The 16,807-nt window shown below is 42.5% G+C and overlaps 1 protein-coding gene across 3 annotated transcripts in view; it reads right to left on the bottom strand.

The window, feature by feature from the left end:
- FRY (FRY microtubule binding protein) overlaps positions 1–16,807 on the bottom strand; it is a 348,142-nt gene that overhangs the window by 78,206 nt on the left and 253,129 nt on the right. For all 3 annotated transcript variants that reach the window (XM_028104226.2, XM_088021790.1, XM_028104219.2), the window contains exons 30-35: positions 13,201–13,300; positions 12,749–12,920; positions 6,546–6,802; positions 5,923–6,069; positions 4,276–4,444; positions 2,991–3,081 (exon numbers count right to left, since the gene is read on the bottom strand). In XM_028104226.2, coding sequence (XP_027960027.2) covers positions 2,991–3,081; positions 4,276–4,444; positions 5,923–6,069; positions 6,546–6,802; positions 12,749–12,920; positions 13,201–13,300 — 936 coding nt within the window. The remainder of the gene's footprint in view (positions 1–2,990; positions 3,082–4,275; positions 4,445–5,922; positions 6,070–6,545; positions 6,803–12,748; positions 12,921–13,200; positions 13,301–16,807) is intronic.

The raw sequence follows: 16,807 nt of genomic DNA, 5'->3' as shown, positions 1-16,807 counted from the left end.
TTTTCCTTAGTGAGGACTTGAGGACTTTCAACAAAACTATCTTACTCTCCTCTTAGCTTGGCTCTTATTCCCTTACCCTTGTTTTAATGATACCATAACCTATCTGAACTTTTTGTTAATAGATATTATAGTATTAAATATTACCAAAATACATCAAAGGGCCATTAATCTAGCTGGAAAAAACATGGCATCAGGCCTGCTTCTTTGCACAACTCCATGGCGCCCCCTGGAGCCCAATAATGTATTTTGGTGACTAGTACCCCCAGGAGTTGGGTAACACAGTAGCCTGGTCAGTATTTCTGACCAACTGTATCTGCAGACCCTTTGTCTACAAGGACTTTAAAGAACTAGAAAGAACAGACTGTTCACAAGGACTGTAAAGTAACTATCTTCTGTACTGGGGTTAGCAAGAGGGAGGGAGAAAGGGGCCAGATGGTGTTTGGACAGCTTATCTCTGGGGCTGTGAGATTTCTCCCATTTTTATTCACATACTGAATAAACATTAAAGAATTCCTACTGTGTTATAGCATAGTAGGCTAATCATTAAGGACAGCAATATGTATGCGAGATATGTGGTTCCTGTTTTCCAAGAATGAACATCTAGTGGTTGAGACAAGTGTGTGTACAGGTACCTATAAATCAACGTGACAGAGTCTACAAGGAAGGAAGGGTAATAAGTAGATTCAAGAGAAATAGGCATCTTAGGCTGAGGGCACAGTCTACTTTCACAGAAAAGAGAGAATGTATTAGAGAAATCGTGCAGATGGAGTACAGGATCAAGGGAATAATGGTATCCTTTGGGATAGAATAGTAGTATATATATGGTTATATACATATGAATATATATAAATATGGCCAATAAAGCTATAGATAAATAGATATAGCCGTTATGAAAGAACCAGATATATATGCATATGTATAGAAAGCGTGGGTACATAACATCAAGCTTTCCAACGGCCAACAGAGACACAGTGAGAGAGGAGGGCAGCAAGAGTTAAACAAGAAAGCCCCTATTAGAGGTGTTCTCTGGCCTTGATATTAGAGAGGATATTAGAGATTAGCCTCTTAATTTCAAGGGCCACCACTAAAAACTTGCGCAGGACACTCAGGACTCTGGTCCCAAAGGGGCCTTTGTAGTGAGATGTTAATATACAGACATTCATCACCTTTCTACCCTAAACAAGATTGGAAAATTCAGTCTAGACAATAAATGATAAAGAATGTTATACTCCAACTAGAAAGCAGAAATATCTTTAGAGAAATAATGTCATTATTTACCATAAGGAAGTTTCCAAAGAAGGTACTAACAAATACAGATTAAAACCATGCTAATTAATCATCTTGTATTGTCACTGATGTATGGAGTATGAAAACCTTCACTCATTTCCAAGAATGAAAGAAACGCCTCTATTAGAGATCTGTATAGGGCGAGGTCTATAATCATGATCCACTGGGTTTGGGCTTTTAACCTGAAGGAAGGCTCATGTGGATGAGCATCTGCCTAAAGGCAGTGTAGCAACCCAGGAATGAAGATACTGGGGAACCTGATAAGGGCCCGAACGGGAAATGAGCCTTCAGAACTCCAGAGGCAGTCCGTCTTATGTCAGATACCAATCCACCTGCAGCCCCCGCCATATTCTCCTGCACAGGATGAAATCCTGAGGACGGTCACGAAGCATCTGGAAGCATTATGGGTTGAGTGAATTATTTCAATTAGTTGATCTATTGAATTTTCTCCATTATGAATCTGTGTGAGTATCTCATCCTTGTTACTAATTTCTTAAGTGAAACGGCTCCTCGGGAGTTTTCACTAGAAAATTGTCAGCCTAAGGAGTTTTCGACACCATGAGAATCATTCTAGTTTTTATTTTTTAAAGATTTTATATATATATATATATATATATATATATATATACACTTATTTATTTATTTAGGGCGCAAGTCGGGGGAGAGGCAGAGGGAGAGGAAGAGAGAGAATCCTTAAGCAGACTCCCTGCTGAGCACGGGGCCGAACACAGGGCTCGATCTCGGGACCCTGAGGTCACAACCTGAGCTGAAATCAAGGGTTGGATGCTTAACCAACTGAACCACCCAGGCACCCCATCTAATTTTTATTTTTTTAACCTATTTTTATTTTTTTATTTAAACAAATTTTTTTAAATTTATTTGAGACAGAGAGAATGAGAGAGAGAGAGAGAGAGAGAGCACATGAAGGGGGGAGGGTCAGAGGGAGAAGCAGACTCCCTGCTGAGCAGGGAGCCCGATGCAGGACTCGATCCAGGGACTCCTGGATCGTGACCTGAGCTGAAGGCAGTCGCTTAACCAACTGAGCCACCCAGGCGCCCCTAATTTTTATTTTTTAATTTGAGTCCTATTTATTTCTTTTGTTTGTTTCTCTGCTCTTCACAATTAACTACAGGAAATGGTGATGCCAATTTTATTTATTTATGAGTAGCTTTTGGACAATGTAAAGGGGCAAGAGAAATACCATTAAAGAGCTAATGTGAAGGGACTAGAGGCTTCTTTTAGCAGGAAAAGGCAGCGTTGTTGGTTAACCAAATTTGACCATGTAAAGACAGAACAAAAATGATGACGTTTCATAGGACTCACCTCAAGACAACTGCTCAATCTCTAAGTAATCATTCCACAGTCAGATCTGAAAATTTCACATGGAAATTCCCTCTAATTCCAGATGGTCTGTGACCACTAGCAGAACCACCAGTGGTTTTTAGTAAGCCCTGCGGTAAGTGGGATTCAGCCACCAGAATGACATCCCTCTTAATCTTTCTTTTCTCTGGCTTTTCTCAGGGAGAAATCATTATCTTTAGGGATATACAGAGCAGAATCAGAGTCAGTCTGTGTTTCTAAAAGCAAAGAAAAATTTGTGTGTGTGTGTGTAATTTATGAAACACCACAAAGTCTTACTGATGCCTTTGTATAGACTATTGCTGAACGTTATACTGGACATTAAGCCAAATTTGTGCACCGACCTCTCATCAGATTCTTTCAATATCTTGCTTTCCTCGGCGTCTGGGAAACTGTCTTGGCCAGCAACCACCGTGTTGCTGCTGGAGGTGGTTCCTGCAGGTAGGATTAGAAAAAAATGTAGGGGGAAGGGTTAAGCCCAGGTCTCAAGTAATTACAGTGAAGGATTTCTTATAAAATCTCATGTTTGGAAGATTCCTTACATCTTCTATACAATCTCAGACATTCTAAACAAACTTCCAAGCCCACACCACTGAAATGGGAGAATCCCAGACATCTGTTATGGTCAAACCAAATTCCTCAACTCTCTTATAAAGTGCAGCTACAACATTCTTGAAACACTTTCTTCCTGACCACTTAGGTAATGAGCTTATTTATAGTGGCTGACCCTGCTGCTAGATGCTTTAGAATTTCTGGGTCCAGGAGTTACTAAACTAATGTTAGTGAAGCAAGTCCAAGTACCTAGAGCTTCTGATCCCTGGGCAGTATACTGCTCCTCTTTGGGAACATGCTCTGGCAGTAGGTGCAGGGCAAATAGAGGGCAAAAGAGACCAGTGGAGGAGAGAGATTTGAAGGCAGTTATGGTATTAGGAAAATCAAAGGGAAGCCGGCTTCAAGGAACTTGAGGAGGATGTTATATATTTCATAAAATGCTGCTGAGAAGCCAATTTATTGAAAGTGATAATACTGTTGAGGGGCATTTTAGTTAACTCTGGGAGACTATTAACCAGGAAAATTCCATAGATATAGAAGGAGGGTCCAGAAATGAGATTCCGAAGTGACTGCTGTGTCCTGCCAGGGATCAACCTAAAGTACAAAGCTCCATGGCTTACCAATACTGGGTCACTGACTGATGGTCACCCTTACAAAATGATTTCATTAAACCGATAAGGCCCTTCAAGAGTCTCAGCTATTCTGAAACCATCTTTTTTTTTTTTTAAGATTTTATTTATTTGAGAGAGAGAGTGAGAAAGAGCGAGAGAGTGAGCATGCACGCACAGGCAAGAGCAGGGGGGAGGGGCAGGAGGAGAGGGAGAAGCAGACTTCCTGCTGAGCAGGCAGCCTGACTCGGGACTCCATCCCGATACTCCGGGATCATGACCTAAGCTGAAGGCAGATGCTTACCCGACGGAGCCACCCAGGCACCCCTGAAGCCATCTATTAAATGAAAGTTCACACAGGAATAAGGAAAAGTAAACACACACATACACTCCTATCCCTTCAGTGCTCTCCATACAGAAAAATCCAGAGATCCAAGACAAGATGTCCACCCAGCTGCCCTCCCCCTACCGGAGGCTGCTGCAGAGGCCTTGCTACTGGCTGCGAAGCGGTAGAAGGGTGGGTTGTCACAGTGCTGGACGATGGGATTCACTGGCTCCGTCTGCTGCAGCTCGAAGAGAAGCTCCTCCATGGTCTGAATCGTGTTATTACGACACAAGTAGATTGCCACCTTTTTAATCTGAGAAGAAACAGAACATAAGGGATGTCTTCCAGAGCCTCGCCCACAAGAATGCTAGACTGTAACCTGTTCCCTTCCAGGAATGCGGCCTCCCCAGAGCTACCATCCCGATAGCTCAGCTTCATGGTCTCCTAGCATGAACCAAAGCGTTTGGATTAAAACTGGCCTCTCTGCACATGTGTGTCTGACAGAAATACATGTTAAAGGCCTTACCTACCCTAATGTCCACATTTACATAAGTTACCTTTGGGGCATATGCATTCTCTCTCAGCTGAAAACTTGCCCGCTAAGGCCTTATCTAGAAACAAGTTTATTTATACAAGCCATGGGAAAAAACTGCAAGTTATTTTTGTTTAAATAAGGAATCCAGTCCCCTGCTCTTCTCTACTCCCCTAGAAACAAGTGAATTTTAGCTGTTTGTAGGGTTTTAAATTTTAAAAAATAAGTCTGGATTAAAGCTCTGCCTTATTGTGGCCCTCACCGTCCAACCTGAGGCATGGGAGCCGCAGTAGGGCTCAAGTGGTTCAAAACAGTGGGCAGGCAGGAAATATCTCACAAGAACCAACAGCACAAAAATGCCAACTGAGTTACCGTTTTATTTTATTTGTTTATTTAAAAAAATTTTTTAAATTTAAATTCAATTAACCAATACATAGTACCTCATTAGTTTTTGATATAATATTCAATGATTCATCAGTTGCATATATGAGTTAGGGTTTTAAAAATGTTGTCTAGGGCACCTGGGTGGCTCAGTCGTTAAGCGTCTGCCTTCGGCTCAGGTCATGATCCCATCCAGGTTCCTGGGATCGAGTCCTGCATCGGGCTCCCTGTTCAGCCGGAAGCCTGCTTCTCCCTCTCTCACTCCCCCTGCTTGTGTTCCCTCTCTCGCTGTGTCTCTCTCAAAAAATAAATAAAATCTTAAAAAAAATAATAATAAAAATAAAAAAATAAAAAAATAAAAATGTTGTCATTTTATCGATCAGATCACCTTTAAATACAAACACTAAATATCATGTATCTCAGGAAGATTTCTCTCTGCTTATTTCTCTCCTAACACTTACATTTGAAGAGAAACACCTGGATACTCTCCATTTTTATTCTGTTTTAAGAGCATCAAGATGTAAACATGAAGCATTTTTATTAGTCATAATGTGTTACTGAGTTTCTCTTAAATAGTGGGTCTACTGTTTACAGAAGGCAGCTTTTAGTAGCTGTTAGGAAAATATCCACTTTAATTCATAAGTTTCTGTGTCCAAAGGCTTAGAAAGAGGATGACAGGTGTCCCCAGGACACTGTAGCCTGCTTCTCAGGGGGCAGAAAGACACTTTATGTAACATGTAGACGAGCTCCTGGGAGATTAGCGTGACTGACAAAATGTGACATCTCCATTTTACTCAGCGCCAAGAACACATTCTGACTCGCAGTTGCAAATACAACCAACAGGAGCAGTGACTCCCGAGAGTCTGAGGGACACTTACATAGGGCAAGAGAAGCGTGTCGCTGCTAACCCCACACAGGCTGATCAGGAACTGCAAGGTGATCCTCAGGTTGTTGCTCCATTTCTCGTTGTTGGCTAAAGCATTCCAAGCATTTTCCATTTCTGGTCCAGGAACTTCATCACCGTACTATAACACACAAGAGAAAAACCAGCCCGGGAGACGTGTGGGAAAAATGGCAGGATGCAAAATGCTTGATTAAAAGTTGTTATAAGGGTCATGGCCATCTCAAAATCCTAAGAAGGGGGAGACATGGTCATTCCTCAGACAGATGCCATTTTTTCAGCAACTTACAATGCACCAAGCAGTAATGTACGTACTTATTGTCATAATTTTTAATATGTTAGGGTTCTTATTTTTATTATTACTTTAAAAAACAGTGGTAAAACACACATAACATAAAGTTTGCCATTTTCAAGCATACGGTTCAGTGGCCTGAAGTACATTCACATCGCTGTGCAACAATCGCCACGCTCCATGCCCTATTCGTGCGATTCTTCATGGTAAGAGCAGCTTGCCCTGAGTGGGCAGCACAGGGTTTGATCAACCCAGGGGTTCCCTGGATGACAGAGCCGTGCTCTGAGGCACGGATCCTCGGAGTTTACCTTGGCCGTCATGTACATGAGGTTATTCAGGACCAGTGACGTGGCTTCCGGGGAGCCCCAGCCACTGCCTCTCAGCCCGTGTGAAGCGGTCACTTCCCCTTCCTGGTCCTTGACGTCATCGTCTGGGCTGCTGGGGCTTGACCCCGGGAGGAGGAGCCTGCTGTCCACCAGCTCGATGTTGTGCAGCCAGGGCAGCAGGTAGGTGAGCATGATCTGACGCCCATTTGGGTGCGTCGTGGGGAACCGCTGGCTGACCTCTAAAGGGAATGGCAGTGACACAGAGCCGTACGTTACCTCATCGAAATAAACGAAGCTACTAACACCAACGGACAGATGGAACAGTGACTTCAGTGTACAAGGCATTTTCACATACAGCAGCTCCTCAAGGCCTCCAAATCTTACAAGTGAGCATTGTCCTCAAGCTTCTTGTGTCTGGCGCTCTGTGGACCATTGTCAGAGACCACAGCGGGAAAAGCATGGGCTTGGTCAAAGTGGAGTGAGGCGCGAGGCTTCATGAGCTCAAATCCTCTGCTCTGGAAGAGGCGCATCAGAGCGGACAAAAGCAAGGGGCTCGGAATCAGGACATGTGATTAGATCCCAGCTCCTGCACCTACCAGCTGCAGGAAATTCTGTTAGTTATTTAACCTCTCTGTTCCTCATCTGTAGAATGGGACCACCTTGGGCCATTGTGAGGATTAAGAGATAGGATCATGGAACACTACATCAAAAACTAATGATGTAATGTATGGGGATTAACATAACATAATTAAAAAAAAAAGAAATAGGATCATAAGGTATCTTATATGCTCAGCACAGTGCTGGGTGCCGAGGAGGCTCTTACTAAACAGTGGTTGGGACTGTTGTAACAAGGACTATTATCTTTCCACTCTTCTGATAGTTTACCAAGTGTCTTCCATGAACTCTTCGTTGTAAACCTGAGGAGTGAACCTTCAGTATGTGGACTCACGTTCCTGGTATCGACTTGAAAACTGCCAACTATGCGGCTGGTGCATGCTCAGTGCTGTACTTCGTTTTATGAAATAAATGAATCAAAAGGGTAAAACTGGACATTCAGCCCCTTATTTTCTGTGACAGCATTTATGCCTTGTTTCACTGTCAGCAGCATTTAATCTTGTGATCTGAATAAGCTGTCTATAGAAATAAAAGCACAGCATTACCTATATGCTGCAAGCTGCTTGTAATCTTTTATTTCTAACATCTAGAGAAGAAACGGTTTTATCCTAAGGGAAATTCGAAAGCACAGTCTGATGCACTTGTTATTACCCAGCATGGCATGTAATCTCGTTTGGGGAGCTCTTGGCTGCTAAACAATAGAACAACAAAGATGCCAGGAATTACACCAAGATAATCCACTAGATCCCTGAAACTGTAGCTTTAACTGATTTGGCCCTTTTCCTAAAATTACAATTATCATTTTTTTTTATTTTGAAAAATATGAATATATTTAATGCTGGGCCGCAATAATCAGGGTTAAGCTGTGATGGTCCCCATAGCTCAAAATTTCAAAACTGACTTAATTTCTAAACTTTACGGATGTGATGATTGACATCATGAACTTTTATGACACATATTCAGATCCTTCAGATCCCAGAACATTTATTTATTCAACATACGGGGCCTTTTCTAGGGGCAAGTCACTGTGCTAGGCACTATGGAGCCCGCAAGGACTCAAGGTTCAGTTCGTGTCCCTGAGGAGGAGGCTCGGAGGCAAGCGATGTTGACAGGTAACTCTGGGGCGAGGTAGCAAGTGATAAAGAGGAACAAACAGAGTGTTGTAGGGGTTCGGTGGAGGAAAAGGCCTTCTGGTTACAAGGATTCAGGGCACGCTAGGGCAAAAGAACTATTTTAACTCTGCTAGAAAAGGATCGGGAATTTGGAGGGGAATAAATCCTTCCAATTGGAGGGACACCCTCTATTAAAAATACATTTTTTAACAGTGGCATAAAAACCTCTAGTCTTTTAGAGGCAATGATTACCTTCTAACACATCACACGATTTGCTTATTTATGATGTTTATTACATCTTGTCTGTCAGACTCAAGGTCCAACTGGTGTGTGTGTGTGGGGAGAGGCACCTAAATCAGGGCCAGGATTGTAGAGGTCTTTCTGGAGGGAAATGGGGAAAAAAATGCCACAGGCATGCAAACAACCCCCACTCACTCCTCCAGCAATAAATTAAAAAAAATGTGAGATGGCTGTTCCGTACAGTTTCTGGCTCCTCTGGGAGTGACCTGTGCAACTCGCCTGGCTACTTCCAAGGAATTAACCCATCTGACATTACAGGCGATAAAAATCTCACCACAGGGTTTTTAGTAGTAAAAGCAGTGAAAACAAGAGCTAGAAAATCGCTATAGCCTCCTCCTTTTTCCATGTTATTTTAAACAAGTTATTCCTCATAAATCAAAATAGCCCAAAGGTCAATTCTTGAAGAAAATCTTCGATTGCCCCTGCTTGCCACTCACTGTATGAGCTTCTTTTGTCTTGAACACTCTGTACTATCTACCTCCTCTTCCCTGAGTTGTCCAGCCTGCTACCAGCTTTCCCCCCTCAGCCAAACAACAAGCTCAAATCCCGCTCACCCTCAGACTCTGCGACCCACTGTAGCTCCAATCCTCTCCTTTTCCTTCTTTCTCAGCCAAGCCACTGAGATGTGGCTTCTACTGCACTTTCTCTGCAGAAACTATTGACAGTTACCAATAATTGTGAATTGCGAACTGCGAGGTCCAGAGGGTGATGCTTAGATCGTATCTCCTGGGAGCTCTCTGATCCAGTCAAGGCTGTGGACTGTGCTCACTCATTCCTCCAAAATCCTTTCTTCTCTAGGTTTCCATGATGCCCACCTTCTAGGTGTTCTCCTTCCTCTCTGAATGGGCCTCCATCCCTGTCTGTTCCCTCACTCTTCCTGGGCCCAGTCCTCAAAATCTGGGTGCCTGGGTGTGTTCTTCCTCTCTGTGTCACTCCCCTCGTGATCTCTTCTGCTTCCTTGGTTCTACTCCCCTTCTATTCTTCCATAAGTCACTAGCGCTGGTCTGCCCTTGACACTAGTCTGTCTCTACATAGGGATGTCTGACAGACACCTACATTCAATATCCCAAGCTGAGCTTATGATCTCTGCTTTGTCCTTAGCCTTTCCATTCCTCTGTGGATTGGCTCTTGAGGTGGGGCTATCACCCCCTACCTCCCAGATATCATGCCAGGGACTCCCTTCTGTGTACCCTGCCTGGAAGCTCTTGACTCTGGTCTCCCCTTTCTACTCTCACGGGGCTGTCTTAGTTCAGGCCTTCATAATTTCCTCCGTGGACCACTGTCATTGTTTCTCAACAGATCCTCTCCCTTCAGACTGAATGTTCTTTTATCCATCCTTCACACACAGTCAGTCTTTCTAGAATGCATTCTGCTCTTCTCCCTGCCTCTTGTTTGAAACTGATCAGTGGCTTTCAGAACCCAAGCAGCTTGTTGGATGCCTGCCTTCCTGTTCCCACGGCCCTGAGGGGTTTCAGGAGCACCTAGAGATCACTGTCCTATAAACTCCTTAGGGTACAATACAACAATACAAAGCCTTCCAAGACTTGACTTCTGCTTCTCTGTCTGTCCATGACCATCTCTAGCTTTCCCTCATCCCTGCATGTTGTAGTAGCCCAACTGACCACTACATAATCTCTCGAACGCAGCATGTTATTTTATACCTCTAAGTCAACCCACGTGCTGTTTCCTTGGTCTGTAATACCTACTTGCCAATTGTAATGTCAACTACTTGTCTGCTTTGCAAATTTCTACTCCTCTTTCCAACTGCAGCTCAGACACCAACTTCTCCAGGAGGTCTTGCCTGATATTCTTGGCCCAATAATTGATTATCCCCTTATTTCTATCTCATACACAGAATGTGCTTTTTTTAATTACACTTGCTGCTCTGTATCATAACCACATGCCTGCACATCTTTCTTTATTACTAGATTATGGCCCATTGATGGGAGAGAGACTGTTTTATTCACATCTGTGTTCCTAGGACCTAAGCACAGTGCTTGGCATAGAGGTGGCACTCAAATCTTGGTTGACGTGAACAGAAATACATTTTAGTTTTCCAAGAAGAGAACTAGTTTATCAAGAAGGCTTTTTCTGGAGTCCCCCCACTGTTTCAGGCATGAGGCAAGGATGTGACTAATTCTGTTGCAGATAGATGGAGAGATTTTCACAGTAGAAACAGATTTTCAATTAGGTCTCTCTTTTTTTTTTAAGATGTATTTATTTATTTATTTTGGGGGGGAGGGGCAGAAGGAGAGGGAGAGAGAACCTCCAGCAGACTCTGTGCCGCGCGCAGAGCACAGTGTGAGACTTGATCTCACAGCATTAAGATCATGACCTGAGCCAAAACCCAGAGTTCGATGCTTAACTGACTGAGCCACCTAGGTGCCCCAGATTTTCAGTTAGGTCTTAAGGAAGACTGGAGTTAGGGAGAAGGAGAGAAGGGCCATTTCTGGCAAAGGGAAGAGCATGCACAGAAGCAAGGATTGACAAAAGGGCCCGGCATGTGAAAGGTCAAGTGAGACGGGAGTAGAAGGTTCTTGGATGAAAAGGTTTGGAAATCAAGTTTGGAAGAGGAGGTTTTTTTTTTTTTAATCAGTGAAAGAGTTCCTATTATTTAATGTCTCTAAGCCTTAGTATCTCATCTGTAAAATAGCAAGGGTGATTACAGTGGTGATGGTGGTAATTCCACACCAGCCCTAGGCTAACTGCTTGGGTTTATCAGTTTGTTCTAATCCTTGCACCGTCTGAGGTAGTTACTACTGCAGATAAGGGTAAATGGAATTTAGAGGTTCTATGACTTGCCCGAGATCAAACAGCCAGGGAATGGCAGGGCCAGGGACGGACCCAGGCTGTCAAGCCCAGAGTCTCATTTCTAACCACTACTCATGGGGTTGCAGAAATCAAATGATAAATCAAGTGTGCATAAAGTGCCTAGTATAGGCCACTCAATGGATGGAAACTGTTATTATCAGCAGTTAGTTTTAGGGCAGCTGGGCAGAGAAGTCTGAGCGGAGAAGTGCTGTGCATATTTGGTTTTGAGTAGTGGGTGGATTGCAGGGTTGAGGACTGCAGGCAGGGGATGTTGGGACAGGGGTGGGGTGGGGGACTGAGGGGGATCTGCACGAAGGCCCTGGTAACAGAGATGGAAAAAGAGGACCAAATGAGAGACCAAAATCAGCCTCTTGACAAGGCAGGAAGTTAATCGACAAATGTAATTCTTTAAAGGTGGGTTTTCACAAAAATTACTCACAAAGACTACTTGTAAAGATGTGCTAAAAATCTAAACTCTCAACAACTATGTATGTAGCAACATACAAGGTACAAAACACCATCACCATCACCACCAAAAACAACTTGCAGCAATTATATGTATTAGAAGTTATACCACACATACTTAATTTATTTGGGAAATTTTACACACATAAGGTATAGAGAAGGATTATGACTAATCTAAGCATCTCTGCATTTGTCCTATGTTTATTTTAGATAAACACACTTTTTATATTTAAATATATTCCAGAATTGCCTTCTATACGTAAGGGAAGTTAGTCCAAAGCAATTGTGATCTACAAATTTAGCATCAATAATTTTGACTCTAAAATGACACCAGCCTTGAAGAAGGAAAATGACAGCCTCCCCATTCTCTTTCCACCATCTTGAAGCCTGTGGAAGCCTGCTGGTAACAGCACTCCTAAAATAGCAAATGTATCTGGAAGGCTGTGGTCCAAGGCCATTTTCCATTTTTGCTGGCTATAACAGGGGTCTCTTGAACCAGAAGGAACACACACAGATCTTCTCCTAATTGAAGATGTTTATGCTTGAGGTGAAACCGAATTCCATCTAGGCAAGAGATAACTCTTACGCGTACAAAGCAAAGAACAACACAGTGACTCCTAGTGGCAAACCAAATAAAACCAGAGTAATCTGGGGAAAGGTAACCCTGGCTCATGGGAACAGCCGCATGGTTTGTGCCAAATTCTAAAGCAACCTTTCTGCTGAGGCCGTTGGACACAGAGTCCATGTGACGTTGTACCCCTCAAGGATTTAAACTTGCTGAAAAGTAAATAAGCAAAAATGTAGATTTGTTCTCTTGTAAAAAATAAAATAAAAGGGAGATAACTCTGTGCAGAAATGATCACACGTGTCCTTGCATGGTACCTGAGAAGAGTGGGAGGGTGAGCTCGGGGTACATCCTGGCCAGCTCACATGACAGGAGCGCTAGTGACACACTGTAGAGGGGTGGTAACGGGCCGTGTGTTCCGTAGAGAATACTGCCGGGTCTCTGTTCAGCTACTTTCTTCGAGTACACGAAGAGCTTGGCTTCAAGGATCTACAGAGAGGTAGGAAAGGGAGAAATGGTATGAAAAAACATCGGCTGGCTGACTCAGGAGGATTTATGTTTCATCAAGTTTCATAGTAACAAAAGTAATGAATGCATATTTTAATATAGTATTAAAGGTAAAGCATCAGTTAGTTCCTGTGTTTAGAGAAGGCTATGTAACAGTCTTCTCACTCCTCTATACCCCCACCAGTGATATATAGGAATAAGCAGGCATCCGGGCATCAACCACCCTCTCTCCGAAGTTTCTACGTAAGTAAATGATACGTGCCTGCATGAGCTGCATGGAGATTTCATAAATCTCTCTGTTGGTGTCAGAGGCCTTGAATAGAACAAGGTTCAACAATGTCACTATGTCAAAGGGATAATTCCTAAAACAAAACACACACACAAAAACAAAAAACAAACAGCATAGTTTTTAAGAGTCTGGTTAGTCATCTTGATAAATCATTACCTCTCAAAATTCTAGATGGTGACTGACCTCAGTCACACTTACTAATGATATTTTCATGCCCATTTGGCCATTTCCCCTCCTCCGCATTCTTTTGCTGTTTATTAGAAGAAGAGAAATAGCTCTGTTTTTGTTTAAAATTGACTATTGTTGCACCAGGATAAATGAACACACAAAAATCTATCTACTGTAAATAGATTTTAATGAAAACCAAATAAAAATGGAAAGAAGAGAAGATGATATGTTTACATTCCTCAGTAGCTCACTGATTTAATATTTTCATTCAATCCATCTAAACGTTGTAAGCACCAAACATATACCAGGAACAACTGCACAGTACTGATGATACTAAGTTAGTAAGGCTGGCCCCTTCCTCTAAGGGAGACTTACTGTATAGTTAGGGAGATAATCTATAAGGTCGAGTTATGGTGAGAGTAGCCACAGCATGCTACAGAATCCCGATGAGGGACACCTACGCCACACTGGGGGTGAGAGAAGGCTTTTCCAAGGGGGAAACCAGTAAACTGAGATTGGCAGAGCCAGGAGACATTAGCCAGGCCATGGCAAGGGTAACATGGGGGAGTGTTCTAGGCAGAGACAACTGCATTTTGAAAGATGACAAGAATGAAACAGCAAGATCCCTTCTGTAAAGGAAAGAATCTCTGTGTAGCAGACTGAGTGAAAGAATTAGTAGAGGAACAGAAGATGGGACTAGGGTGATAGGTGGGTTCAGCTTATGGACTTCATCCTAAAAATTAAGGTGATCCCACAGGATTTGCAGTGGGGCAGTGAGGCAACGACATCACCTTTGAAGAAGCGCTCTGAGTGCTCTGCAGAGAAGGGGCTTGTAGGGGGGCCAATACTGGGAGCTGTTACAATATACCAAAGGGGAGCTGATGAGGGTCTGAATTAGGGCAGGAATGGTAGAGACAGAAAGGAGGGGATAAGAGATGAAAAACGCTAAGGAGATAAAATTGGCATGATTTGGTAATTGATTGCATGCATGGGATGGGGAGTAGGAACCCAGCCAACTAACAGTATAACCAAATGGAATGTGTGTAATAGGGATATTACAGTATAATCAAATGGAATATGGAACTTAAATTCATTTTCCTTTCTTGCTATCTAATACTCCTTAAAGATGATTTTTTTTTAAATGTTTGTTTTTTTCTCATGGTGGAAAAGAGGTCATAAATAGAAAACTCTTGGTGAGATAAACAACTAGGGAATGGTTTGCTCCATAGGTAGTGAGTGACTGATATTTATCCTGAGGCAAACTTCAGAAAGCAGAAGATGGCTTGGAGGTGGAAAAAAAAAAAACATTAATTATTTTCTTGTGGGTTCCTTTTTTGATTCTGTAATATAATTACAGTTGTCTAAGAAGTTCGGTTTTTGAAAAATCACCCTTCTAGAAAGGCATAATACTATTATGAATACATGCCCATCTTACAGTAAGTTTAATCAGAGATTAGAGTGAGCATTGGTTAAATACACGAAAAAGGATGGTTTTCACTTTTATTTTTGACATTAATCAAATGTAATCTTTTATCTTTCTAGTAATACATGAATACACCTTTTTTAAAAAAAGATTCAAGCAATGCATGGGGCCAGAGGATCTATTCTGAAGACGGTTCACTCACATGGTGGGAGAGCTGGTGCCGGCTGTAGGTAAGTGTACAGAATAAGATGTGGAAACGTCTACTTCCTTTTGCTCTCCCAACTGTTGGAGGCAACCACCCTTTTCTAAGTATGTGTATAAATAAGTACCCTTCCCTATTACACACATTGTCAACATAAATGTGATTATAGTACCCATGGGTATTGTTTAGAGATGAGCTTTTTCAGTGAATGAGGCTTACCCCAGTCTTCTTAATGGCTGCACGGTATTCCATAGTATGGTCATACCACAAATAGATCAATTTTATAGCAGATGCTGTGGTGTGCCACCTGGATCCCCCTTTCAGGACTGAGGCACTCAATCCTCCAACTAGCGTTGGAGGCTGAGGTCTCTGGCTGAATCTGGGAATTGCCTTCGGCCAAAGAAATTTGCCCAGGTCAAGGACATTCCCATACCCAGCAGTAGCCCCTGTGGGACTAGTTGAGGTCTCTTTTCCTCTGCCCAGTCCTACTTCCTGCACTTGGCCATAGATGTTGACCCCAAGGGCATTCCCTAATTAACATCCTGTACTCAGATCTCCACCCCGGAGTCTGTTTCCTGAGAAATCCAGCCTTTGACCTGTATTAACAGTCATTTAAAGGTTATTTTCATTTTTTTTCATAGTTATAATGTTTTTCACTGTTATAACACCAAATGTTATTTCTTTAGAACAGATTTCTAGGAGAGGTGATACAGGGTCAAAGGGTGCAAATCAAATTTTGGTAGATATTGCCACATTGCCCTCCAAAATGGCTTTACTAATTTGCACTCCAAAAGGATTACTTTCCCAGAACTCTTATTTTTTAATTTAATTTTATTATTTTTTAAAGATTTTATTTATTTGTCAGGGCGGGGGGCAGGCAGAAGGAAAAGCTGGCTCTCCGCTGAGCAAGGTGCCCAATGTGGGACTTGATCCTAGCACGCTGGGATCATGATCTGAGCTGAAAGCAGATGCTTAACTGATTGAGCCAGGCATCCCTAGAACTTTTATACTGAAATGAACAAAAAAGCACGCGGTTGATTTGTCAGATGAGAAGTGAGGGAAACCTCCTACATGCTGTGGTGAGGATAATGAAGAACGATGGGTAACATTTATGTTATGACCTGCCTATTTTGTGCTGGTTACTCTGCCAAGGCCTTTACGTAGATTTGTTATTTTATCTTCCCCACAAGCTTAGAGGCTTAGAGACATTAAGTACTTGACCAAGTTCATGTACAAGCAGTAGAGCCTACACTGTATCCTGGGTAAGTCTGACTCCAAAGAATGGACTTATCCACAGTGCTATCAGCCTCCTGGACAGCCCAAAATAGTACATTTCATAGCCAGTCTAACTTGGAGTTCTAACAAACTGCAGTATCCAGGATGGACTGGGAAAGTAGAAAGGACACTCCAGGAGGCCCACCGCGGCAGAGATACCTTACCTACGCTGCTGTCTCTAACACGGAGATTTAACACATATCCATTTTTATATAAAAGAATACTAACTGGAACTTAAATAAAAACTTGAAGAGAAAGAAAAGGACACTGACAAATATTGCTGGATCATTGGGGATTTTTTTAAAGGCAGGAAAAGGGAAGACAAAGCCTCCCTCCTATGCAGGGCCATGCACTGGACTATGTAATTAGTGCACTCAATTAGCTGCTTAGGACTGAACTATGGACTTTATGGAGAACAACATTGAAAGAAATAACAACACAGATACAGAAAATGAAAGAATCCCAGAGAAGTGAAAAATTAGATCTCAAAAGAGTGAAGGAGTACAAATAAA

This window comes from Eumetopias jubatus, unplaced genomic scaffold (genome assembly GCF_037043125.1).
Source record: "Eumetopias jubatus isolate StellerSeaLion01/CBP00866 unplaced genomic scaffold, mEumJub1_p1.0 scaffold_3, whole genome shotgun sequence".
Classification (NCBI taxonomy): domain Eukaryota; kingdom Metazoa; phylum Chordata; class Mammalia; order Carnivora; family Otariidae; genus Eumetopias; species Eumetopias jubatus.
This window is presented reverse-complemented; position numbering and strand designations above follow the sequence as displayed.